This window comes from Ictalurus furcatus, chromosome 9, assembly GCF_023375685.1.
Source record: "Ictalurus furcatus strain D&B chromosome 9, Billie_1.0, whole genome shotgun sequence".
Taxonomy (NCBI): domain Eukaryota; kingdom Metazoa; phylum Chordata; class Actinopteri; order Siluriformes; family Ictaluridae; genus Ictalurus; species Ictalurus furcatus.
This window is the reverse complement of record NC_071263.1, coordinates 19,305,938-19,332,564: the sequence shown is the minus strand read 5'-3', so window position 1 is coordinate 19,332,564 and position 26,627 is coordinate 19,305,938. Positions and strand designations below refer to the sequence as shown.

The 26,627-nt window shown below is 37.8% G+C and overlaps 1 protein-coding gene across 1 annotated transcript in view; it reads right to left on the bottom strand.

Moving 5' to 3' along the window:
• The window catches only part of LOC128612233 (1-phosphatidylinositol 4,5-bisphosphate phosphodiesterase beta-1), a 42,154-nt gene extending 17,819 nt beyond the window's left edge, over positions 1-24,335 (bottom strand). The window contains exons 1-10 of the mRNA XM_053632170.1: positions 24,008-24,335; positions 21,595-21,672; positions 16,340-16,408; positions 11,494-11,610; positions 5,813-5,953; positions 5,502-5,581; positions 5,077-5,130; positions 4,892-4,967; positions 3,113-3,213; positions 2,810-2,976 (exon numbers count right to left, since the gene is read on the bottom strand). Of these exons, the coding sequence (XP_053488145.1) occupies positions 2,810-2,976; positions 3,113-3,213; positions 4,892-4,967; positions 5,077-5,130; positions 5,502-5,581; positions 5,813-5,953; positions 11,494-11,610; positions 16,340-16,408; positions 21,595-21,672; positions 24,008-24,106 (982 nt within the window). The 5' untranslated portion in view covers positions 24,107-24,335. The remainder of the gene's footprint in view (positions 1-2,809; positions 2,977-3,112; positions 3,214-4,891; positions 4,968-5,076; positions 5,131-5,501; positions 5,582-5,812; positions 5,954-11,493; positions 11,611-16,339; positions 16,409-21,594; positions 21,673-24,007) is intronic.
• Positions 24,336-26,627: the final 2,292 nt, after the last annotated feature.

The following is a 26,627-nucleotide window of genomic DNA, read 5'->3' as shown; positions in this document are numbered from 1 at the left end:
TTAAACATGAACTGTAAGATCCACATTCCCTAAACAGAACATGTGCTTGTAGGAAACACACTGGAAGACGGGCGTCCCCGAGACAATTTCTCAGCTGTAGTTCACATTAATTAAGGTCATTCTTCACAGAGCTATAAAAGTAATTAACCAAAGTCCTTTTTAAGGACAAGGAGGAATTACATATCAACATTACATGAAGAATTCCAGAGTAGTCTCAATGGGACTGCTGCTGTTATGTTACTGTGAGGCAAATAGCTTTGGCTTCCACAGGGCAGAAACATACCACCTTGCTCTCCCTGGAAAAAGGAGACAAGAGGATTTCAAAGACTGCAATTACTGCTCTCTGCTGAAAGTTAGCAATTGTCTTGTCATTGTTGAGAATAAGCCGAAAGTGTGCAATTCAGATAATATTTTTGTCTCGCTCTATTCACATTCACTTAAGGGCACAAAGATGTCACTGACGTCTGAATCGATGAAACTTTGTCAGAATGATACATAAAATCACCTTTGACACTTGGTAACCTAGGGTCTATGGGGACAATGTCTCCTCTCACCATCCCCGTGACTAAACCAGAATTATGTATGGTCAAAGCACAATCTAAGTCTGGAAGTGACTTGTATGAAAGACTCATATGCCCCATAACCATTTCCTTTGCCTGTCTCAGAGCGTGGGCTGAGAGAATAGCTCATAATCTATATGACAGCGAGGTGTTATGGTAGCTCTGCAAGGTAAAGAGCTTGATGATCACTCTCATCTATCCTCATCCAGTCTCTCTGGGCTAAACATGTCAAATCAATCAGCTGTCACGAGCTAACTGCCTCTCTCATACAATCATGCCAGTGATCGGATCCCCTGGCTCTGTACTGGATTATATAAATAAACTGGCTCAGCCGCAGTGTCGGAAGGCATGTTCGAGTGGATCTCAGGAGTCACTGTTGCTATGGCAATGAAACGAAAGGAAAGGTAGAGAAAATGTTTTGTGCACCGGAAAGAAAAAATTTATTTAATATTACATAATTTGCAATTCAAAGCTACATAGAGGATTCAAAGACAGTGAACTATTCTTGAGGAAGAACAAATGACTATGAAGTGCTATTGTGTGGATGCCAATCACATGACAGAGCTATGCTCTACTGTGCGTTTGGGTTCCAAATGAAGCAATCTGACAAAGGGAAAGATGTGGATGGAATAAATTCATTTGGTAAAAAGCATAGCAGCAAAGAACAGCATAGAATAGCCCAGTATATTGTATAGTAAAGCACAATATACAGTAGTGTACTATACTACACAATAGTAGTATAATGATAAGTTTCAGGCATGATCTCTGTGTCTCAATTCTGAAGGTTTCTAGTTTGCATCACGATGTACCGGAACCAAATTGTTTTGTGTTCGTGGAATGTGTTGTTTTTAGCATTCCTTATCACCCCGCCTTTTGTCCTCACTCACTCTCTCTCTCTCGGTTCTTCTTCTTCTCTTATTATCTGGTAGACTAGACGTCTTATAGTTCTTATGTCAGTCGAACATACGTAATAGATGTTTTGATTTGATCTGTGACCTGTTCCAATTGACATTTATCATGCTTCATCAATAATTCCATGTGTGTATATACTATGCTTTCTGTATCATTAAACTAAGAAGCTTTCACTGAACAGTGGTGTCGGCGTGACTTCTTGCTACCTGTTATTTTGTGGATATGGACATTAGTAAATTCACTAATGCCAAACATCACTGAAAATCATTACTACTTATAGCATACAGTAAATAATTATGGTTTGAATCAGTGTAACCACTGAACTTTGATTACACAGGTCACATTTTCCATATCAATATGAATTGATTTTTGTTTTTTGTACTGTTACACCTGCTTTGCTTGTGGAAAAGGTGTAGGGCTGCAAAAGTGAGGGAGTAGGAGTACAATAAAGTTTGATAAATCATTTGTTATGTGAATTTAAACAAGAACAAACAAGGTACTCGCTCCCTAATCTGTGTCAAATCACTTCAATTATACTAATGTGTAATGAAACTGAGCTGAACAGGGTTTTTAGTTAAACAGCAAGTAGATGTACGTAGATAGGAATATTATTACAGTTACTGTTGTATTTAAACTACAGTCTATAATGGCTAGAAATGGTCATGTCAGTTATTGACTACAAATCAATAAAGCATCTTACATCTTCTGAGTGGCACTGTAGTGAGCATGATTCCACCTCCACAACAGGTGATATAGATGCTCAGCTTTGCCCAATCTGCTAGGTGTCAGTATAGAGCAGTAAAAGAACCATGTAGTAGGTGGGGCATGTTTTAGCATGGGTCTGCACTGGGAAGAAGGTGCTTTGGGTATAATATAGAGGGGTAATGGCCTGTGATTCTTAACTATCTGTAACCAGTGAGCTGTGCGTATAACAACTATGACAATTCTAATGGTGGTTGATCATGATCTCTACCACAGTAGCATCTTAAATCCCCTAGCACAACAAAGGCAACCCACTGGCTACATTTTATGAGCCCCTGGTGGTTCCCTGGACAGAACTTTTTTGTAACAATAGTAGACCGGTATAATAGCGACAGGATCTTTTAAGAACATTTTGAACAGTGCTTCAAAACTCATACAGCCCTAAAGTTTTCAAGAACTATATAACACAGTCTGCTAAGAAGCCTGACTTTAGTAGCATCGCTCATGGCTACCTGTCATCCCTGGACAGTCTAGGCTTATGTGACATGACAGCACATCAACCAGCTGAAGGAATCAATGGACAGCTGAGACAGTCTGAACATGAGGGCTGAAGACCATGAGTTTTAAGGACTGACCTTTTTGTATCATGCCTGGGTTGGGCTCAAATTTCTCCATAAGGAGCAGTGTTTGTTCTGTCTTCAGTGGAGGGTAAAGGATTTCATTCAGACGAGGATCCCGCTGCTTATTGTTAATGAACTCAGTCATCTGCTCCATGTTTATATAGTTCTTGCCTTTAGCTCCTCTATAAATCAGATATTGGGGAGAGTTTTCTTTTCAGAAATATGGTTCTACATAAAGCTTACTCAAAATTCAAACATATGATAGAAATACATAACAGAAAACTATTTCACCCTGAAATTTAACACAACATTACTTACAGGTCTGCAAAGATTTGGTTGATTTCAGGTCGGGGACAGAGATTGGCAATGAACGATTTGTAAATCTCAGGAGTTAGGTCCTCCAGAGGAATGGAATCATTCTGTATGAATAGAGACTGACAATCAATAGGTGCTCAATAGTTACACATTTATCCTAACATCCTCATTATCTTTGTTATCCCTGAGCAGGATCTAACTGCCTGAGAGTGGTCAAATTCATCAAATATTCAAACCGATTTCAGTTGCCAGGCAGTTGGATGCACATTACAAATCAGCAGGCTACCCAAAAACCTCTAAATAGTATCAAAATCCACTTCTAAAGTTCAAGGGGAGCACTCACTTCGCTATGGAATCAATATGGGTAATGTCATGGATTCTCCTTTGTATCAAAGTTGCCATGGCAAAAAAAAGCCATGTGCTTGTGTTTTGGTTTCTGTTTTAGTCTTATTTCTGCTCCTGTCATGTCATTGGTGTGTTACCTGATTGTGTCTACCTGTTCTGTGTTTAGTCCATAATTAGTTCCTCTGTTTATACCATGCTGTTTCTTTGTTTCATTGTGAAGTCTTACTGTAAGCTGAGCCTTGTTTTCATGTTCTAGGTGCCCTTTGGGTTGACCTGTACTTGTTTATTTGTCTCATGTTTCATACTACTATTACCTTGCATGGTTGAGTTCTGACCTCCGCTGTGGACGTTTACAGTACAATACTTTTTTAATTCACCCTAATTAATCAAACATGGAGTTTATGCACTTGTGTCCTGCCTCGAACCATTAGTGGGACATTGTGCAAACTTTGTTGTTGACTTTGACATAGTCAAATAAACAGTGGTGCAACTGAGGAAATGTCCCCATATTGATTCCTCAGTGAAATGAGTGCTCCTTGTCACCCTTAGATGTGGGTTTCAATGGTATTTGACACAAATACTGAGGGACATGAGTTAAGCATCTATGAAAAATAGAGGATGAGCTATTTGCTTTAATGTCAAACTGTCCAATATTAATAATGACTAAAAGCATCAGGCTGCCCCTTGAATTAATCTGTGCTTTCTCTGCAGACGATCCAGTTAATCTGACTTTAAATCAACTGAATCATTCGTATAAATCTAATAATAAACAAAGTTGTCAGTGTGCAAGCATTAGTTCATGTTGATACTGGTCAACTCAGTGTTGTCCATTTTGCACCAGTAAATATTTTAAATATGCAAATGAGGTAGAGGATCCAGGAGGCAGTGGCAAAGCTCAAGGTCAATTAATGTTTTGTGGTCAAGAAAATGATGAGATCAAGGAAAAAGGAGATTAAAGACTCATGCAGTGGATGAATCACAGAGGCACTACTGGGAATCTTTGCTCCAGTAACTAGTAGCCTTTTAACATCATGGAATAAACTGTGAGAATTTTTCTTAAGCCGAGACATTCTACCAAACGCACTAATACAACTTACAGGATAAATATGCTTTCTACATTGTTAGAGTGATGAGAACATAAAAATGATTTGTCTAGAGAGGAAGCTTGTGTTATATTAAAGTAGTAATGTGTACCTGTTTCAATGTAAATGGATTCATTATGCATTTCTAGGTAATACATTTTGATCTTTTAAAGCACAGGCATTGCATGAGCATTAACTAACACTATAAAATACAGAGAGGTTGAAATCAGTCCCACCAGTATGCTTCTACTGTATGCAGTTATTAGTAAATACGATGCAATCACTTCCTGTTAGAATGTGAGCTCATGCTTTCTCCCAGTAGGATCCTGGAGTGATTAGCCAAACATATGCTTACCCTGCCTGATGGAAGATTACAGCTCTCCAGTGCTGTCTCTACGCGCTTCCTGTCAGCTGAAAACATGCGAAATATGCTGCACAAAAAACAAATTACAAACAGGTGATTCAAAGAGAGATTACTTATCATTTAAACTTAAAATATGGAGATGGAATATATACTGTAAAAACCAGGCAGTGACTTACTTTTTCACAGGAATACGTCCTTCTTGATTTGGCTGCAGCTTAAGTCTTGTGTATCTGATTTGATGATTAGCATGTTCAGTGAAAGAATTCTTTTTAAATTTAATAATATATAATTATTCAGATGATATTTAAAGCGAATTGAATGTGTAGATATTGACAATTGTATTTTGGTTTATTTATGCATTTTTGGTTTTAGTATTTTAACTGTTTATACATTTACTTACTGTAAATGTAAATCTACATCTCTTTTGTTAATGGATACATGTGGTTTGATGCCTTGACAGGAATGTATTTTGAATTCACTTTGGCGTGATGGTGCCCTAAGGCTAATGCTCAAGTGTGAAAAGCTCATGGCAGCTGTCATGTTTCATCCAAAGCCATGAGAGATAAATGGAGACAACATGAGACTATCTGCGGGTGCTTACGCTTTTTCCAGACTGGACTCTCGATTCATGTTCTGAGCCAGCAGGTTGGACGCCAGACTAAACAGATCATCTGCCCACTCCTATACAGAGGACAAAAGACAATAATACAATACAGTCAATACCCCATATATACACGTGTGTGTGTGTGTGTATGTGTGTGTGTGTGTGTGTGTGTGTGTGTGTATATGTATATGTATGTATATATATATATATATATATATATATATATATATATATATATATATATATATATAAATATTCACTGATGGGACATTAATTATTGAAATGATAGACCTTAGTCACTAGAATACCTTTGCCACTTCCTCTTGGAAGGCCATGAAGTTTAGATATGTAATGTTGACCATGTCTGGCCCTGTGACCACCGTCAGCATTTTGTTTTCTATCCGTCCCACCAGATTCCCAACATCAAGTAACTCTCGCAGCTTGGCTTCCTAGTGAAAGATAAAAGCATGAGGTCTTTATGTCTTACCACATACAGTTAAATGAGCTGAAATACAGTCATCATTAAGCTCAATAAATGGTCATTTGCTGTTGAATGTAAGATATGAGAGCTGGATGTGTTTGTTAAAACAACACAAAACATATCAGATGCTGATTAAAGACACACTGAGGTGCCAACAGAGTGTAACCCCCTTTTTTCTGGACTTCATCAGAACATTCAAACATTCATCTGTAACAGACATGTGCCAATAATTGATCACGTTATATACTGCAATGCTCAATACACGCACTGTTGTTATTATGGACACGCCATAATACTAAGATCTATAATGACCTTTTCCATTAATTTGGCAGCTGTCATCATGGACAGCATTTGCATGCTTCCAAGATAAAGCTACACAATTGGTTAGGCAATCTTTTAAGGTTGGTGTCACAAGCAAATCAATTATTCTGTTCACTGAGCCAGATTCATGGAAAACAATAAAAGGGCAGAACTCCACTCTAAAAAAAAAGAACTAGAACATGAGTTTATCCATCCATCCATCCATCCATTCATCCATCTACTAGAAGCTAAGAACCATTAGCTATCCAAATAACCATTAAGAAACCCTATTTTATAAAGAGTGTATTTTTATGACTACTATGAATAAGGAGTATATACAAATATAAAATAACGTACATTTCCAAGTTAACGTTTAATGTTTTGATATATTTTTGATTAATTACTTTGCTCTAAGATTGCCAAATATATAGCAAAATGGTATCTCCGTTGCAAATTTATTTTTTTATTATTATTAATAGCACAACTTGACAGCCAGCACATAATACTCCCTTTTTCACATTAGTTACCTTCACTATATGGCAGCCTCCACTCATCTGGGAAGGCTTTACATTAGATTTTGGAACAAGGCTCTGAGGATGTGCGCAAGAGGCTACTTGTGGAACTTGTGGTTAAACCCATTATTTCTGCCCAAGGTCATATTACCCAATTCTGTAAACCAATCAAGTGACATTGCAGTGTTCCTTTCAAGGCATACTTTCAGAGCATTCTCTGTTTTGTCTAGTGCATTCCCTGTGGTATTACTCAGACATTTGATCCCCGGGTCATCATCGGTTATGAAGTAAGGATAAGAGGGGAATTATCACCTATGGTTGGGCTGTACTCCTGGCAACTTTGACATAACACTCTATGAGAACCGTCCCTTCCTTATGGGCATTACATGTACTGTATGGGCATGCCACTCCAGGAAGTCTGTGCTGCTGCTACCTAGGCTTCAGCATGCACATTCTCCAGGCTCTAGAAGGATATTGCCACTCCTAGGGATTTGAGCGTGACAATCATTTTCATACACATCTCCAGTGTGTCTTAACATGGGTCTGTTCCTCATGACTTTGCGGCATATGTAATCTAGGTGATTCTCACTGCCCCTGCAGTTAGTGGGGTGAAATTGTACACCAGTATATGTAACTTTGGTTCTTTAAACCCTGGAAAACTGCCAAGGTTCTGTGTCAATTGGGACCAGTGACCCAGTGAAAACTTGGTAAGAAGGAACCAGTATTTAGTGCTTTGTATATTTCAATAAATAGATTATGATTTGTTATTAATGTTGGTGATTAAATTGATTCAATGCTTTCCAGGTTGTTCAAGGTTATTAAATCAAACAAAATGTAAATTTTGAATTGTGTTTTGCTTTGGCCTGATATTTGACTCTACCTTGTCCCCCACTCAGCTTTTCCCTCCGCAGTATGACATCACACTGGTCAATGGGTGTGCTCAACCCTGCTACACTTGCATCAGCCATCATATAATTACAAACAAATTACTAAATATATATAGTTCAGGGAAAAAAGGTTCAGACAAGAGATAACTGAAAATCTAGACAATATGGAGAATGTCTCACCATTCTACTTTGACAACAAATTACAAGTTTAAGTAGGAAGGGTCTTGCACTATGCCATTTAGCACAAATCCGCAAAAATGTACAATACTGTGCAAAAGTTTTAGGCACATGCAAAGAAATGCTGTAGAGCACAGATGCATTCAAAATACTCAAATTAAATGTTTCATCATTTTTAAAAAAAATTAAAGAGCAGTAAACAGTAGTATATGAAACAAAGTCAATATCTGGTGTGACAAAAATCAACAAATAAAAATAAAAATAGTAGCCTCTGGTACAATTTGTGCAGTTTTATAAGGAAATGAGCTGTAAGTTTTATTGAACAGCTTGCAGAACCAGACACGGTTCTTCTGGAGACTTTAACTGTTGCACTTGTTTCTTATCTTTGCAGCAAAACCCTTCATTGTGTTTTTGTCTGAAAAGTGTCTCTTACGTAATATTCTGCTTTCTTTACTGACATACAAACATTTTTCTGTAACATTTAATTTTGTGCTAGAAAACTAATGTTTGGGAATCTAAAATGTTTTTGTACTGACTTGATAATGTAGAAGTCATAAAATAAAAATCAATAACAAAGTTTGTACTTTAAAAAAAAATAGGGTGCCTAAAACTTTTGCACAGTACTGTACACTTTTATCAGCCCGTACATAGTTACTTACTGTACTACCATTATCATTGTGAAGAGGCTTTAGCACTCTCCAAAATTACACAGTGAACATTTAGAAGGAGGTTAAATGATTCCATCCAATTTGCTACACAAGGCACCAGTGCAGGTTGGTCACAACGGTGGAGTTTGCTCCTACTCATCATGACTCATAGCTCTGTTCTGGCCCATGTCGGCATCTTTGATATATTTGGACTTGGCATACAGTCCAATTTTACACTTTAATTCAATGCACTTTGCTGAAAAATGGCTTGAGAGATTTCATTTCTTGGATTTCCCTGCTCAGTTCTAGTTCTTTATACACATTTGTTATTTTTATACTGTATCTTTCAGTACTAATAGTGCCCACACATTCTGAAGGGCTTTCTCCGTGCACCGTGGAATGTTAAATGACAAAAAAAAATCTAATTTATTTTAATGCCTGCTTGAACTATGCTGTCAGGTTAATGATTAGTCCGCCACACACAATCACTCTTTATTAATTGTGTGATTTCCTGTGTCTTAACTGATGAGCTTGGTTCTTATGCCTAGTCATCCTATTTCACTGTTCAAATCTAAATTGGAAGTCATATTTTGTCATTATAGAGATATCAACGGTATATACAAAAAACAAAAAAAGAGAAAAAACAACTATCTAAGAGCTCCATATCATAGGAAAAGTATTACAGACTCCATGAGATTTCATTAGAGGTGCTGAAGGGCTTTGGAGTGGGGGGTTTGATAAACTCTTCTAAGCAATGAAAGATGTGCCAGCATGCTTCAACTTTCTTGACATTTTAAGATGATGGCTCAGGATTAACATATTTTGTGGTTGAGAAAGGCTTCACATGTTTTGACCAAATGATCTAGGCTAGAAGGAAATAAACTGCATTTAGAATTCGACACATGTAAATACTACAAAAAAAGAAAGTCTACTTGACAATTTATTCCATTTTTAGGATGTAATACTATTTTCAGTTGCTTTTCATGTACATCTGACTATTTAAAATAAATACTTATATTAAACTTAATCATGTTGTACTTATGCTTTCCACACATCAAAGTATATAACACTTTTTTTCATTCAGTGGTGTTATACTCCAATCTCCTTCCCAACAACCTGGCCCACCACCCCCACACATAACAGATGTATGGTAATGATGAGTCTCCTCAAACATTCTCTCTCTCAGTTCTGTTCAAGTGAGAATGGCCTAAAATGCATATTCATTATACATGGCGCACTGAGGAGGAGGACGTCTTGGATGCGATGAGTCAGCTGTGAATGTGGGGAGGGCTGCAACCTGTCTGCAGTGAAACGCTGTTGTTTGTATTGTCACCTTGTCCTCGCCATGTTGGATGCCCTTTCTTCCCACCTCATTAGCTCCCTTTGCCTATGGCTTTGGTCACACATGGGGAGCTGTTCCACAAGAGTTTCTATGGCAACAATCCATCAAGACTCTGCCACTGAGAACAGGATTTGGCCAAATGTTTAGCCCACGGTCTAGCAAAGTGAAGCTCCACTGTGCCTCTGAGTTGGCCAGAATCGCAGGCTTTGTACTAAAGGTATAATATAGCTGGGTGTTATATATTTATCTATCTATCTATTTATCTATCTATCTATCTATTTTTTTTTATTTATTTACAATTACCAAAATAGGGCTGCATAATGGATATTTTTAAATAATTGTTTGTTAACCAATGTTACAATATTGGTTCTGGCAGTACTGATATACAGTACATTTACATTTAAAGTGATTTATTTGGCTGATGTTCTTATCCGGAGTAAGAGTGAATATGATACAATAAGACAAGGTACTAAGGGAATCTGTAAGGATGTATAGAATAAACTGATGGACTAGAAACTTGTTAATTTGTTCAACTTGTACAGTGTTTTAGTCAGTAACCAAATTAGTATCTAAAGTAAAATAAATGCCAATGAATAAAATACAAATTGTTATCCAAGATATTGTCTGAAGACCTTTAGACATTTCTGGAAGGAATAGGAAATGCACTGGGCCATTTGGAATGGAGAGGGATGTTAATTTTACCCTCATATAACCAGAACAAAGAGCTGTCACATCCATATCCACTGCCAAGCCAGACATTACTGTTCCAAATCCAGCCCAAACATCACAATGCTCACACTCACCTGACTTATAGCACACTTACTTCCTGTTTTCTTTTATCATTGTCTATGTAAACTGTTCATTTACACAATCTTTGCAAGGTTTTGGCTTATTTCACATGTGTGCAACTCTGAGCGTTATATTGCAATTGTTTTCCTGGTTATGACTCTTCTGCTCTTCAGGGTTTTAAGTGTGTTTTTTCTCTATATTGCTCTGTTTGCCTGATCATTTAATCGTTTTTTTTATTTTTATTTTTTTTTAACCAAAATTCTGCCTGTGAATTTGGATTATTTATTTATTTATTTCCCCCAATTTTCTCCCTAATTTGGTCTTGGCCAATTTCCACCACCAGCTAGCTCTCCCCTATCGTGCAACAGCTACCAAGCAGGGAGGGTGAAGGCTAACGCGCTCTTACTCTGAGACACGTGAAGCCAGACAACTACATCTTTTTGAATTGCTGCTCAAAATTGAGAGCAATTTTGCTCTCTTGAACTCCCAGCCTCAGCTGGGCAGATGATAAGGCAAACGCTTTTCTGTTGCACTCTAGGGAGCCAGATTTCGAATACTAAAAATATTATACTCATGCTTATATCCCCCTGCCTCCAATTCATGACAGCAACAAGATTTCACTTTACAAGCATGATCAGATCTCAGAGACAGCCATGCCAAGAGTCATGCCTACAGCAAGACTTGAGTTGATGTGGGTGTGAAGTTCTGAATGAAGGTAAGTAGATAGTTTGTGCAGAGCCATTTGAGGCTTGGAATGCCAGCACAAGAATTTTGAATTTAAGGAAGAAATGTTGTGATCTCAAACAGTGTGTCACATGAAATAGTAAATATGTCTAGAAATAACTAGAGCTTGCATGAGAAGGGAAGGTCCTTGGCAGATGGTACATCAGTCCTGTTTTGTCATGCTTTAAGTTCAGATGATGGCTCTCCAGCCAGAAAGACATTCTGGAATCGTCTAAGAAATGTGGGATCTGGATGGAGGAAAAACAATGGTAAGAGAATCCGTGTCAGCATATCACCCTGCCTGATGATTTAATATATTAGGAGAACAAGAGTGGACCAAGAAGTGATCCCTGGGGAACTCCAGTAGAGAGGCTGTGAGGTGATGAAACTAAAGGACTTGGTCTCATAAGTAATATCACAGAGGCTTGCAGTGTATAAATGAGCCTGCTAATGCTAAGTGCACATCAAGATTTTAGGTCCTATCAACCTGTTGCCAACAGATTATTGATATTTGTAGAAACCAATCACTGTGCTTTTCCTTTAAGACTCCTCAGGAAGTGTGAAGTTTAGTGGTGTGATTTCCCCATTCTACAGTCAGGCATCAATTCCTCAATAATTTCAGCTGTGTTTAAAATTATTAGTGATAGATTTTGTGAGCTACATGGATATATAAAATGGAAGTATTAAAGCTGCATTCTAGACAATTGAGAAGAGTCACTCATATTTCAAATAGGTGTGTGGTGTTTTCACTAAAGACTACAATTGTATTTTATGTGTGACAGAGGCTTGGACTAAAACAATAGTGACATCAATAAAATGTATAAACAATGCAGAAATCAAACAATGAATAAATAACAATGCTTATTTATAATTCAGACAAAGTAATAAAAAACATATTTGGATCTGTAATATGCCTTATGCAACAATACGCAATTTAAACTAAGTATATATATATATATATATATATATATATATATATATATATATATATATATATATATATATATATATATACACACACACACCAAATAATTCATAAATTATTGAGCGATATGCAATTTTAAGTGAAATTTCTTTGGATGAACAAATTTTAAGTGCTGCCATCTTCTCTTGTTTCTATGTCATTTAGTCAAGCTTTGGACTTTTGGTATGCTATGTGGTCAGAAGTCATAAATGCCAACTAGGAACTTCCCACGTCTAATTTTATTTCAAGCATGAAAGCAGTGATGAGCAATAGTCAGTAAGGAAACTCAGAGAATGACTAAAATAAAAACAATCATGCCAAAGGCCATGCTGCATTCTGTGTGGATCCAGGAGAGGAGACAGACATAGCTCTGGCAAGAGCACAAATATTTATTTGATGTTAAATCTGAAAAACCCTAATATCTCCCAAGAATCTATTTCAGCTAGATGTAAGTTTCATTTTTGAAACTTGTTCTAGTAGTTATTTTATTAAGACAGTAGGATTTTGGAAGCAGTCACTTTTTTTCATGGAGCCCTCAAGGTGACAGATCAAGTAACGTCTAAGCCTCATCAACAGTCATTCGCTACTCACTGTTATTCCGACATGGAAACAGAATGTGAGTGTTAATTGCTGTGTAGTGTGAGCAGTACAGCAGTTTCAGTATTTTGAAAGCCATGTAGTGTCCACTAGGCATAACAAATCATAATTAGCATCTGACCAATTTCGAACACTCCAGATGAGTGTGTCTGCGGGAGATTTGATGAATCACAGCATCCAAATGATCCAACAAACAGAACTATTTATATTTGCTTAAATGTAGTGATTGATATAGGCATGCATACATATACAGGATGTGCTAGTATAATGACAGGAGGGTGAAGTGATACAGCCGATAGCATTGCCACCTCACAGCTTCAAGGTCCCTTGATCAATACTGAAACTGCACTAACTGTCTGTATGAAGTGTTGCATGTTCTCGCCATGTCACCAGAGAGTTCCTCTGGGTTCTCTGGTTTCTTCCCACCTCCCAAAAACATGCCATTAGGTGGAGTGTGTACACAAGTAGGTGTTTGAGAATGTGTGTGTGCATGGTGCCCTGAGAGGGACTAGCGTCCCATCCAGGATGTATTCCCGCATAACACACAGTGTACTCAGGATAGGCTCTGGATCCACCAAAACGCTGACCAGGATAAAACAATTATTGAAGAGAAAAGAATGAACAATGAGAGGATGGTGTTTTGTCCTATTGTGCATCTCTTCACCAAAGCAAATTGACTGCCAGCACTCTATGACAAAGAAATTAATCATGTGTGAGAAAAAGGGGGATTCACAATGCAAATTGGAAATTTGTACCAGATAGCATATATATTCCAAATATAAATTCCAGGTTAGGCCAAGCTGAGCAAGTAATAATAATTATAGCACTTTTCTAGACACTCAAAACGCTTTACATTGGGGTGGGGATGTATGCCATCTCCTCAACCACCGCCAGTGTGTAGCTTCCACCTGGATGATGCGACGGCAGACATAGCGTGCCAGAATGCCCACCACACACCAGCTATTAGTGGAAAAGAGAGGAAAGTGATGTAGCAAATTCAAAGATGACGATTATTAGGGGGCCATGATAGATAAGGGCCAATGGGGGAATTTTGCCAGGACACCAGGGTTATACCCCTACTCTTTATGAGAAGTGTCCTGGGATTTTTAATGACCACAGAGAGTCAGGACCTCGGTTTAACGTCTCATCTAAAAGACAGTGTTGTTTTTACAGTATGGTGTCCCTGCCACTATGCTGGGGCATTAGGAGCCACACAGACCACAGGGTGAACACCCCCTGCTGGCCTCCCTAATACCACTTCCAGCAGCAGCCTTAGTTTTCACCAGGAGGTCTCCCATCCAGGTACTGGGCAGGCTCTACCCTGCTTAGCTTCAGTGGGAAACCAGGTGAGACCTACGGGGTGATATGGTAAAAAAAACAAAATATGTCAGTAAAAAAAAAGGTAAAATAATAAACTTGGGGTCTGAAACCCTTGGTCTATTCTGCTTTGACATCCAAACAGGCATTTGGGCTCTCAACTCCACTAGAAGCGTGTCAACAGATGGAGCAGCCTGATTTCATGGCACTGGTGTTGAGCTGATAATCCTCCTTGAGGCAGTTTTTGCTTGAGAAAAAGTGGGCAGGAATGAAAAAGGAGTCTCTTCTACTCAGATCAAGGCTCTATACTCGATCCTTAGCCTGCTTGCCTGAGTATGGATGTCATAGAGCCCAGAGAGGAAGTTGTTGCTGAAGAAAGTTATTGTGTGCATCAAAACAAGAATATATATATTATACATGGGATTTCTGGCACGTGTGAAAACTGTTTCTAGAAAGCCTTATGTTCATTACCAAAAGCAGCGTCACTAACAAAGTGCCAGTGGCTTTATAACAGATGGCTACACATAAACAGCCCACTATTTAATCCTACAATGTGGTTTGTAACACAGCCTTAATTTCACACGTATATGTGATACATTTTGGAGGTAAATGTCTTACTATCTCTGCAACAATTTATATTATTCAACAAAATCAATCTCAAAATGTTATAGCCCTCTGCTGAGATGGCCACTGTCACTGTTATGAAAATTTCATAACACTCAAAATTAAATAGACAAAAAATATTGCCAAAAATGAATAAAGAAAGATAGATGTTCCTGAAAGATGACTCTGATTATATTATATTTGTCCCTTTCCTGCAATGTCAACAAGTTTAATGACCTTTTTAATTCTCACACTTTATGATAGTTTTTATAACAAGAAAATAACACAAACCGAAGAATGACATTTAGGTTCCCTCTCTATATAATGGCAATGAAGCTGTGCTGTGCAATCATCGGCTGATAATGCATTAAAACCAAATGGTTTTCTATTACATTTTTACTGCGCCTCCGGGAATAAGAGTAGCGATTAGAGATGGGAATCTCATAGCTCCTGCCCACAGCAACCACTCAATTTTCATTGTAGCCAAGATTGCTTTTGGGATGATCGATTGCATAAAAGTGAAATATTTTGTATCTTTCTCCAACTGGTTATCCATTCTAGTCATAACATATGTGAAGACAATGTTGGAAAATTCTCCCTCTAGCTAACTAGCATCTCTCAATCATGCTTTATATGTCAGGTGTTGATAGTTGCTGAGTAATACATATGATCATTTCAGAAACATTGCCTCAGAAGACATCTCAAATCACCTGATGTGATTCATTCTCTCTTTTCAAACAGCTTCGACCTTGGCATGTATGGCTGGATGGATGGCTCGCAGTGAGCTGCAGGCACATTCACATAAATGTGAAGCTAAAAGATTTATTCAGTCAGCTTTGACCCGGCCACAGTAGATTTCCCCTGACTTTCATTCAGCTGTGTCTCTTCTTGACATCTTGCAGCTCTCCCTGAGAAATCTCTCTAAGGTGATGTGTATGCGGGTTGCCAAATTAATGCAGCAAATGAGGAGGAATATTGATTAAATGGACCCTTTGTTACAACAGTACATGTCTTATCATTTTCTACCAATAAAGAAGAAGTATTGTATCTTATATATGTCACGTATATACTGTATGTTGATGGTAATTTGTTTTTTTCCCCCTAAAGTGTAATCAGTGGGATTTATACAGTTTGTCTATGTGCTAAACCTATAAATTCAGCATGTTCATTTGACATGTGTATTATGTAGTTATTTAAAAACAACATAAAAAAATAAAAATCCTGTTACTTTTTTTAGATGCTTTTGAGTGTGGATCCAGATGCCAGCCTGCCTCTGGCACTTTGTCCCACACTGCATAGCCCATTACCCTCATTGGGTGATTTTTATCACTCACAAACCTAATTAATCTATATTTAGATTGGCAGACAGAACATACAGCAGGTGGAATAGGTAAGCTTCCTTTTTAACAAAGTGATACTGCAGACCTGATAGAATTTGGATGGTATATTCTGAAAAATAAATGGAAGAGGTCATAATGCTGGTTGGAGATGCTTACCTTTGGTGTTTTAGTACATTTCCCAGTTCTTGCATCCTTGATATAGGTGATGTCCAACAGATCGGTTTCCTGTCATAAATAAAGACACCAAGCAATATGTTGATTGTACATGTATCATACGCTTGGCATAAAATTCTATAATAAAATGAACCAAAAAAGTTGCCCAAAGTGAGACAAAGGCTAACCTGAACAATAATTAACTTCCATAAAAAATTTCATAAATGAAATAAATATAATTTATGAAATATAAATGAAAAAACAATAATACAGAAAAAAAAACAGTGTGTAAATCATAGAAAACAAAGTAGTCGATTCAGCTAAGTGTGGATCCAGTTCACAAACGCCAACTGACAATTCAAAGTGAAAATGTTCCTGAACAAAACATGCAATTACTGAGTGCTGAGTGCTGAACTGTTTCTTACAGCCTTGAAAGAGGTGATAGTTATCCCTTCAGACAACTACAGCAAACCTGTGTGCAGTCTAAGTCTGACTGCATCTTCATGGCATGACTGAAAACACTGAACTACATTTGAAAAATAAAACAATGTTTAAATAAGCATTAAAACATTAAACAGTTAAACAATAAAATAAAATAAAAAATAAGCAAGAAGGGACTGGTGAGATTTTAGTAATATTTTCTATTTTATTTCTTTGTCTTTACATGTATTATTAGTTTCTTTTCTTAAAAAAGATTTAATTAATGGTCATTTTACAAAGAAAATACCAGGGAACAATTAAAGCCATTACAAGCTAATTGGCACTGCAACCTTGACCAGGATAAAGCATTTACTGAAGGTGAATCAATCTGTGAACATCTGTGTATAATTGATGGCTAGATCACCACTGTTAGATTCAAAGATTTCACTCATAATAATGTATGACAATATAAAAGCCATATATGATACACTTTAAGAACATCACTACAAACAGACTGACAATGATGCAAAGCAGTAACAGGACAGACTTGTATATCTTTAATGCATGGGGTTATTAAAACAAAATTATAATATAAAAATAAAACTTCAACATACAACTTTGTATTACTGACTTGGAACGGAAAGAAATATGGGTCGGTGATGAGAGTTCAATTAGCATTATCTCACATGGGAAACTTCTGTGTGATAATGATCTGTATGATGAAACACTGGTAATTTATTGTCTAGAAACAGTATGAAAATTAAAGGTGTCTGGCTTTCTATTGCCGCATATAAGTCCGGAATAAAAACATTTATGCAACTACAGCCAAAAAATAACCCCAGGATTAGAGGGTTGACATTCATGAAGACATCATACTGTCATAACACAGTGTCATCATAAATATCATAACATCACTGTGAAAACAGTTTTCCAAAGCAACAGACGATTTATGAGCTGAAAAATTATCATATTCTTTAACCCGTTGTAAGTGTGTATTGTGTCAACTATGTCAACATTAATCATTTATCTGCACAAATAATGTGGCTTTATTTTACACGTTCCTGCTTTCTTTCATTGTCTTCATCATCTGGATTAACTCAAATTCGCATACAGCTGTAAGCTTCAGTACTGCCATGGCAACAGGAGAAGGAGGCTGCCTATGGAAGGGACTTTGGGTCACAGATACACTTGAAAGAAGCTGGTGGAAGGAAGACAATATGATTTGACCTAAAAGGACCAGTGTATTCCTTGTTTAGAATCCACTTAGGCTGAGTGATACACTCAGCGTGCTGGCAGTCTGCTGGATAGCGCAGTCTACTGACTTCCTAGGCTGAGAATAACTCACGCGACTGATGCAATGGCAGCAGTCCACTGCTACTGTGTACTAAATGAATGTCATGTTTGCTGTGCCTCTCGCCGGCGACAAGCCAACCTGCAGTCCTCTAAAAATAGAAACCTGAGTATTGATCATGAGACCCTTGGTTTGCATAACACTACCGCACACTATCATTTTCCTGCCACTAGCAACTGGTTATGATTTTCTCGCACATTCTGTACAAAAGCAGAAATGTATAATAAGTCATAGTATGCTGTGATTTGCAGATTGGATTGAACTATTCCTCTAACACACATTTATTTCAGGAAATCAAGTCATCCCAGAAAATAATGTGCTTGGCTTTATCCTTTAAAGTGAAATTGCATACAGCATAGTCATTCAGAACTCATTAATGTGTACAAATTAATATTCATTAGCATCTGGATACCAACAGCTCAATTCAAAAAGATGGATAGTACGTACAGTTGTGGAAACATTCAAATCAATGATATTCAATTTAAAACGATTCTATACAAACTGTTTTCGGTGTAGATTATCAATGCCTTGTAGTTTACATTTCCCTGATGGACTAACTCATATTGATTTTTCTGGAGGGAGGGTGGTTTATATGTCTGGCTTAGTCGGAAACTGGAGAAGGGAAAACCAACTGTTCAGACCCCCACCAAATTTGTGACGGATTCAAATGTGAAAGAACAGGCAAGCTATCACCTTCAAATGGCAGGACCAAAAATAATTAGTTTGAATTAATCTGTAGAGATTAAGCTCATTTGGATCCTCCTGAATAAGAATTTATTTTTGGATGAATCAAAAGACTGTATAAGATATTTGTAGAATAACTGTGTGGTTTTTGTTGAGTGTGGTTGAGAGACATATTGGTTTGAGTCATTATTATTTCAAATCGGGTTTGACATGTGTAAATCTATTTCTTAGAAATACAAATTTCCTAGAACTTGTGAATCACAAAAAGCTGGCCCACAGAGAAATTACTTCAGATTCCTTCATTCCTCAGTCTTTAGCTATATTACAAAACCTCAGCACAACACAACACACGCGTGGGTAGCCTTGAGGCAAAATGAGGAGCAGAAATGTTCCCTTCTGAAGACATAAAGTTAGTTCTCCAGACATAAGTGAAAGATTTTTTGCTTATCAATTAAACATTTGAAAACATGGGGTCATTGGAGATGACTCATGTTAATTACTGCAGCAAGAAGAGAATTCTGATTAAATGTTCTAAGAGAATCATAACAAATCTCTCCAAACTGTAGTCCATGCTGTGATGTTCAATGCAAATTTAAAAATACCACTATATATTCATTTTTTGATCATGTTCACACATGCTGTGTGAAAGAAGCACAATAGCACCTTATTACATGATGCACTGAAACCTGACCCACTCACAAATCTATTTGCATCATTTTGAAAGCAATTACTGCTGAGTACAAGGTATGAGAAGCTATTCTAATCACCAGACCCATCATGTGATTCATCATGAATTACATGCATGGGTTTCTAGTGCATGGTAGTGATGGATTAAATACTATGAGCTAAGATGGTTGATGTGCCATTTAGCCCTTGTTAACTGTTAAAAATTAAAACTTAATTTTTTAGATTTTTTTTCAACATTGAAACTAGGAAAACATGCATTTTTATGTATTAAAAAATGTGTGGGGGGGGGGGACATCTCAGATACCTAGCTTTTTTATTATTATTTAATTTTGTTTATTTATTTATTTTTACAAGGTTTCTTTGCTGGCAATGGCTACATTTCATGCTTAAATCAGTAACAGGGTTGAAAGTAACAGAGGTTGTTAACATAAAATTAGCAAATACTCAAAAGTTGGTTGCCATTCTAATGGCATAAGGAGCTTATGGAAATTCTAATGATTTAAATGTCCTTTACCATGTGATGAACACTTTAAAAAGTATTTTGCCTGTTACCTTATATATATATATTTGTAAATGTAATATCATTGGGACACAAATGGCGCCCCAATCATGGAATCACCCAAGCAACTTTAAATAAAATATGCATTGGACATTTTGAACAGTATCTAACTTATTAAGAGTTTTTCTTTGTCAAGACATTACATTTAAAATATTTCTAGCAAGATCATTTATTACTATTGGTTTGAGAGCTGGGTATTGTGTATCTCACAGGACCTGGACATAGATATTAAAGGCGCATAGGGCAAGATCACTCTGTTATTTTTTAACCTCACAGGCTGCTGCTTTCAGAGATTTCCCTGCTGGAATAAAGACACCAAAAATAAAACTACAACAAACAAGCATATTTTCTGACAGATCAAGCTAAGAAACAAAAAAACTAAACAGAACCGGGAATCCTACATTTGCTTATGGAGAACTCAAATACCTTGAAACTGATTGCAAATCACACTTGCCATGCCTGGCTTAACCCAAGAACTCAGAACCTCTGATAATTTCATGCTACACGACTTGACTGAGATTCTGAAAATGCTTCAATGCTTCAGTGTACTCAAATGTGTATATCCTCAGGGGTAAATAAACTGTCCTGCACCAATTCCTGTCCACCGCAACATATTTCTAAAAATTCCAAATGTGAAAAAAAAGTGCTAATCAACAGACTCAACATCATTTTAAATACTAAGAACATGTATGGCTGGCTGGTTACTTCTCCTGCAATCCCGACATCTCACCAGCCTACCACCTTCTGTGTTTCTGTGTTTACTAAAATTTTACAAGACAGCAGTCTTTTTCAAAATCATTAATAATGTACAAATCCTTTTATTCACTAACCCTTGTGTTTTCAAAAGAGTTTTTTTAATGGACATTTCAAAAAAGTAAGTTGTCAGATTCAATTTCTGCACTATTCCCATGGCATTGATTATTTGAAATGGGGCCCTCACTGGGGAACTCTCAGGCTATCTCAGACATCCATCTGGACTATGGACACTTTTTCCCAAATATATCCCTTCAGGCAAGTTTTCAACCTTATATCCATAGGTGACACTCTATTCTAGCTAAAATTACATTGCCATGTTGTTACAAAATATATCACATTCCCCCATGTATGCCTCCACCTTGACATCCAAAATAAAAGTGTTCAATATCACTGCAAACTGAAGCAATAACTTGGATCTAAGTTACATCATATACCGAATCATCATATACTGAATCATCATACTGTATACTGAATCAACATACACTGAATCATCATACTGTATACTGAATATCATACACCGAATCATCATACTGTATACTAAATCATCATACTGTAAACCGAATCATTATGTACTGATTCATCATATACTAAAGCATCATACTGTATACTGAACCATCATATACGGACTCATCATACTATATACTGAAACATTATACCGTATACTGAATTATCATATACTGAATCTGAAAATATGCACACTGATAAGAGAAAAGTACTTTACAGTTCTTTTTTAAAATGCATGAATCGTGAAAATGAAGGAATGCTAATTAGAATACGCACTAGCTAAAATAGACATCTTACCTTATTCTGATCTGTCCAGTACAGAAAGTAGCCCTGAGGATCCACACGTAAGGTCACTGGGGTCACTGTAGAAGAGTCCTTAACAGAAAAAAACAAGCATTCATTTGAAATGGTCATGCTCTTCATGTATACTTCATTTCGATTTAAATGTATCTGTAGATTAAGCTGCTACTACTGCATAAAAATTAAACCATAAGCTGTAATGATGCCATTTATTAATCATCTTACGAATCACCATGGAATATCCTCATTATAATGTGATTTAATACACTGTGTGGTTTTGGAGTCTTGGGCTGCATGAAAATCTGAAGTTTGAGTCAGACCTTGCATAAGTGTTCTACATATTCATGTTAATTTTTAATAACTTCCATTGGTGCAAGTCACAAAATCCTGGCGCCCTGTATAGAGCTCACCTCCTACTCTGCAATCTTATTTTAACCTTACATGTAACTTATTAATTAAACAGAAACTAAATGGCAACTGTGAAGCAAATGTCTGTCTATATGTCTGTCTGTCTGAAGAGGGAAGGGGACACTTTCCCCCTTTATTCAGTACCCACTGTCAACTGCGGCACAGTGTATCCTTTACAGCTCTCTAATTGTGTTATTTTAGACCCTTGGAAGATCTGCCCACATGCACGAACACATCTAAGTTGGGTGGCAGAGCGCATCTTAACTAAAGTAAGGGAGCCAAGAAGAGGAGGATTAAAAGCATGAAAGTTGCCATAGCAACAGACCAATATTTTCAGTTTTATGTGTAGCCCAAGCTTTGAACTGCCTACATTTTCTGCGTAAGCATAGCACAAACCTTTATTTATTGTCTCCCTTCTGGCAGCTTGTAAGATTTTGCGGGTGTAGTGATGAATAGGCTTGAGCAGCATTTCACATTGTGCAGCTCACCATAAGAACCTGCCTCCTCTTTTTGATCACAGAAAGATATGAGCATGGATGAATGGGCTGCACCATCTGCATCACATGTAGTCACCAATTTGTGAAGGTGCTCTTTGTAGAAGGAACGAACACTGCCTTTAGGAAGTGCTAGCTTATTCACTTCAATGTTAGAAATAAGGTGTACGGACAAAATATCATTCATTTATATTGACACTGTTGTATTTCAGCACATTCTCAAACATTTCAAGCTATCTGAGCAGCCAGCATATGTGTGTGTGTGTGTGTGTGTGTGTTTCTTTTAGATAGCATGCTCTCATAAATTATGAATAACATCAGATGCAGTACCACTTTTCCCACTTTTTCTTTGGTACAATATGAATATTATTGGTTGGCTCCGGCTCTGAGGATTGGCCGATTTCTGACATCCTCTTAGTAATTGAGCAGAATCTCTCTAAGCATATACAAAACCCTGGTGGTGTGAGGATAATAATATATTTTAAAACAAGTCATGTTTTATGTTTCCATGCATGTTGTGTCAGTCAATGTAGAATGCATTCACAACATTACTCAGTGGGTCTGATGGTAAAATATATGAAACGCCATCCAATCCAGAGCTTCAGGCCCAATATCAAGATGTATCGGTGCATCCTCATCAAATACCTATATACTCTACTGTATACATCCATATCAGCTAGACAAGTACTCTACTATTGTGTACTGTACATTCTGTCTAAGTAGCCTATGCAAGCACTCTATTGTGTTATTCATAGGAATCAGTCAATGGGTCATGGTGGTACCCACAACTCCAAATCTATGCAAAATTCTTTCAAAATACACGCGAGCTTCTTTCAGTGCAGCTCTGGAGTTGAGTCGTGTCTTTTTAAAGAACCAACAGGTGAGCGGATCAGCATCCTCATCCTCACCACTTCTCCATCATTAACAGTGCAGCACTGAGGGACTGCATTACACTCCAATAATTACTCAACCGACAGCAGCCTGCGCGAGACTCCCAGTCAGTACCACAGTATATCGTAACAGATGTGCCATTGTTTCCGAAATGGAAATAAAAGGAAATTTCCTCCAGGCATGTTTGAATAGGACACATTAGGTATTAAAAAAAAAAAAAAGTAATCAGACACTGATATTTCAATAACATTTAAAGCATCAACAACCACCGAGATAAGTGGTGCATGCTGGATGCAAAAATAAATAAATAAATAAATAAATAATATATAAAAAAGGACAAATTATCTTTTCAATACATCAACCTGTATATGAATATTCATGTTTCAGAACACTCCGAGGTGAGGTGGCGCGAGCTCACAAGATAAACGGATGTGTGAGTTGCCTATGCTGTATTATTGATGTTTAAACAGTAGTCATTTTCCCTGGACATTTTTGGGAAGCAACGATGGACGCATGCACATTCGAGTCGAAATCATTTAAGTTGCCGCTTTGTTTTCATGCAAGACAGTTGGGAAAATCACAGAGACTGACAGCACACGCCGTTGTCCATGACTTACCTCGTCCCATTTCATAAACCTGCTGCCTTTTTTCAGACTCTCCGGTACACACACCGGCTTGAGCTGCAGCGCGTGAACCCCGGGCTGTGCTCCGGCCATTCAGCATGCACATTTACCTCCAAGAAGAGAAAAACAAAATGAAAAAGAGAGACAGAGAGAGAGAGAGAGAGAGAGAGAGAGAGAGATCTTCTGTCTTCTTCCAGCGCCCTGACAGAGGGTTGTGCGGTAAATGATTGATAGATTGAGGAGATCTACATGCGCGCGAACATAATTTATTTAGCCTAATTCATTTGTTCTAATATGGTCTTTAGATTCTGTGATCTTGCTGGGAATTCCGACAGACCGCGGAGATGTGAGAGGTAAAAATGAGCAGCAAAAGAAGAGCGCTCCTGAATGATGGCGAGTAATGGGAAGGGGGGGCTGGCAGCATGAGTGGCCTCCGCACATTGACTCATTTGCGGCACTTCAGCGCTTGAACACTTTGCTCGCTGGGATTCAGCGCCTCCTAGTGCGTTTGGACAAAGCCAAGTTGAGGAAAGACCGCAACCTGTGCAGAATGGAGCTAATAAATAAGTCGGACACGCATCAACATGCTCATCCTTACATACTGTATACAATGTTTATCCATTTCACTTATAGACGGATGTGACATAAGGTTGCACTGATCCAACTTTTTGATCGATATCAGATGTGTGAGTATGGACCGGTACCTGATACTGATCCCATACTGACATCCTTTTAGTAACTGAATCAACTCTTTACAAGCTTCTGTTGACATGCTAGGCTTGTTGGTTTCAGATGCCTGATTTGTATTGTGCATCGGGGTGTTAGTTTGAAATGTTGTACAGTATGATAACCTAGACTAAAATATAAAATACAATATCACAGTTTTTCATGCTGTACACGGTATTGACCATTGAAAACACACAAGGAAAAAGGAAACATTTATTATTAATTCTTTGCACATCCTTGTAAATACACGGATCCGTCATAACATTATACCCACCTGCCTAATATTGTGCAGGTCCCCCTTGTGCCACCAAAACAGCTCTGAACTGTCAAGTCATGGACTCCACAAGAACTCTGAAGGTGTGCTGTGGTATCTGGCACCAAGATGTTAGGAGCAAATCCTTTAAGTCCTGTAAGTTGCGAGGTGGAGCCTCCATTGATTGGATTTGTTTGACCAGGACACCCCACAGATGCTCGATCAGATTGAGAGCTGGGGAATTTGGAGACCTTGAACTCTTCATCATGTTCTTCAAACTATCTATCCATCCATCTTCTATACTGCTTATCCTTTTCAGGGTCACGGGGAACCTGGAGCTTATCCCAGGGAGCATCGGGCACAAGGCGGGGAACACCCTGGATAGGGTGCCAAACCATCGCACAATCACATACACATTCACACACCCATTCATACACTACAGACATGCCAGTCAGCCTACCATGCATGTCTTTGGACTGGGGAGGAAACCCCCGCAGCACGGGGAGAACATGCAAACTCCGCACACTACATGCAAACTCCGCACAGGGCTACGGTGGGAATCGAACCCCCGACCCTGTGAGGCGAACGTGCTAACCACTAAGCCACCTCTTCAAACTATATGCAGTGTGAGGGGGTGCATTACCCTGCTGAAAGAGGCCACTGCCATTAGGGAATACTGTTGTCATGAAGGGATGAAACTGGTCTGCAATAAACTTTTGGTAGTGGTTTGCCAAGGTTGTAGTGGAAGAACTTGACTGGCCTGTACAGAGCCCTGACCTCAACCCCACTGAAAATCTTTTCAATGAATTGGAACCCTGACTGTGAACCAGGCCTCCTCGCCTGACATCAGTGCCTGACCTCACTAATGCTCTTGTAGTTGAGTGGACAAATCCACACAGCCATGTTCTAAATAGTGGAAAGCCTTTCCAGAAGAGTGGAGGTTATTATAACAGTGAAGGGGGACTAAATCTGGAATGGGATGTTCAACAAACACATATGGGTGTGACAGTCAGGTGTCCACAAACCTTTGGCAGTATTGTACATAACATAAACCAAAAGGCAAAAAATATCATAACTCCTAATTGGTGTTCTTTCTTAGAATTATATTTTTAAGGATGAATTTTCCATAAATCTCTTGAATTGTTATTACTTATTATGTTGTCACTATAAGCTGAAACATTACGGCTGAAATGGAGGATAGTCTAGTATGATTTAGGAGGAGTCCAGGTTCATTTTAACAGTGAGCTAACCACCCAATCATACAACATGACTAACCATGAAACTTTGACACAGTAACAACCCTGGCTGTACATGGAACAGACCAGAACATAGAGGCCTATCAAATCCAATAAAAACAAAACTAAGAAAAACATATCTCTGTTCGGAATATTCAATATAACACAGTTTAGGGATACAACCAAATACAAATTCATTCTTCAGAATAAAACAGATCACATATTCTAAACAGATAAAAATAGATATGAATAGGAGGAGCACTATCCTTTTAATTAATTAATTAATTAATTAATTAATTAGTTTTGAAAACTTGCCAGAAAGGTTCCTAGGGCATTAGGTTGACACTAGGTGTGCACTGGGACTGGCATCATGTGGGAAACAACAAAATAGTGGTGCGAG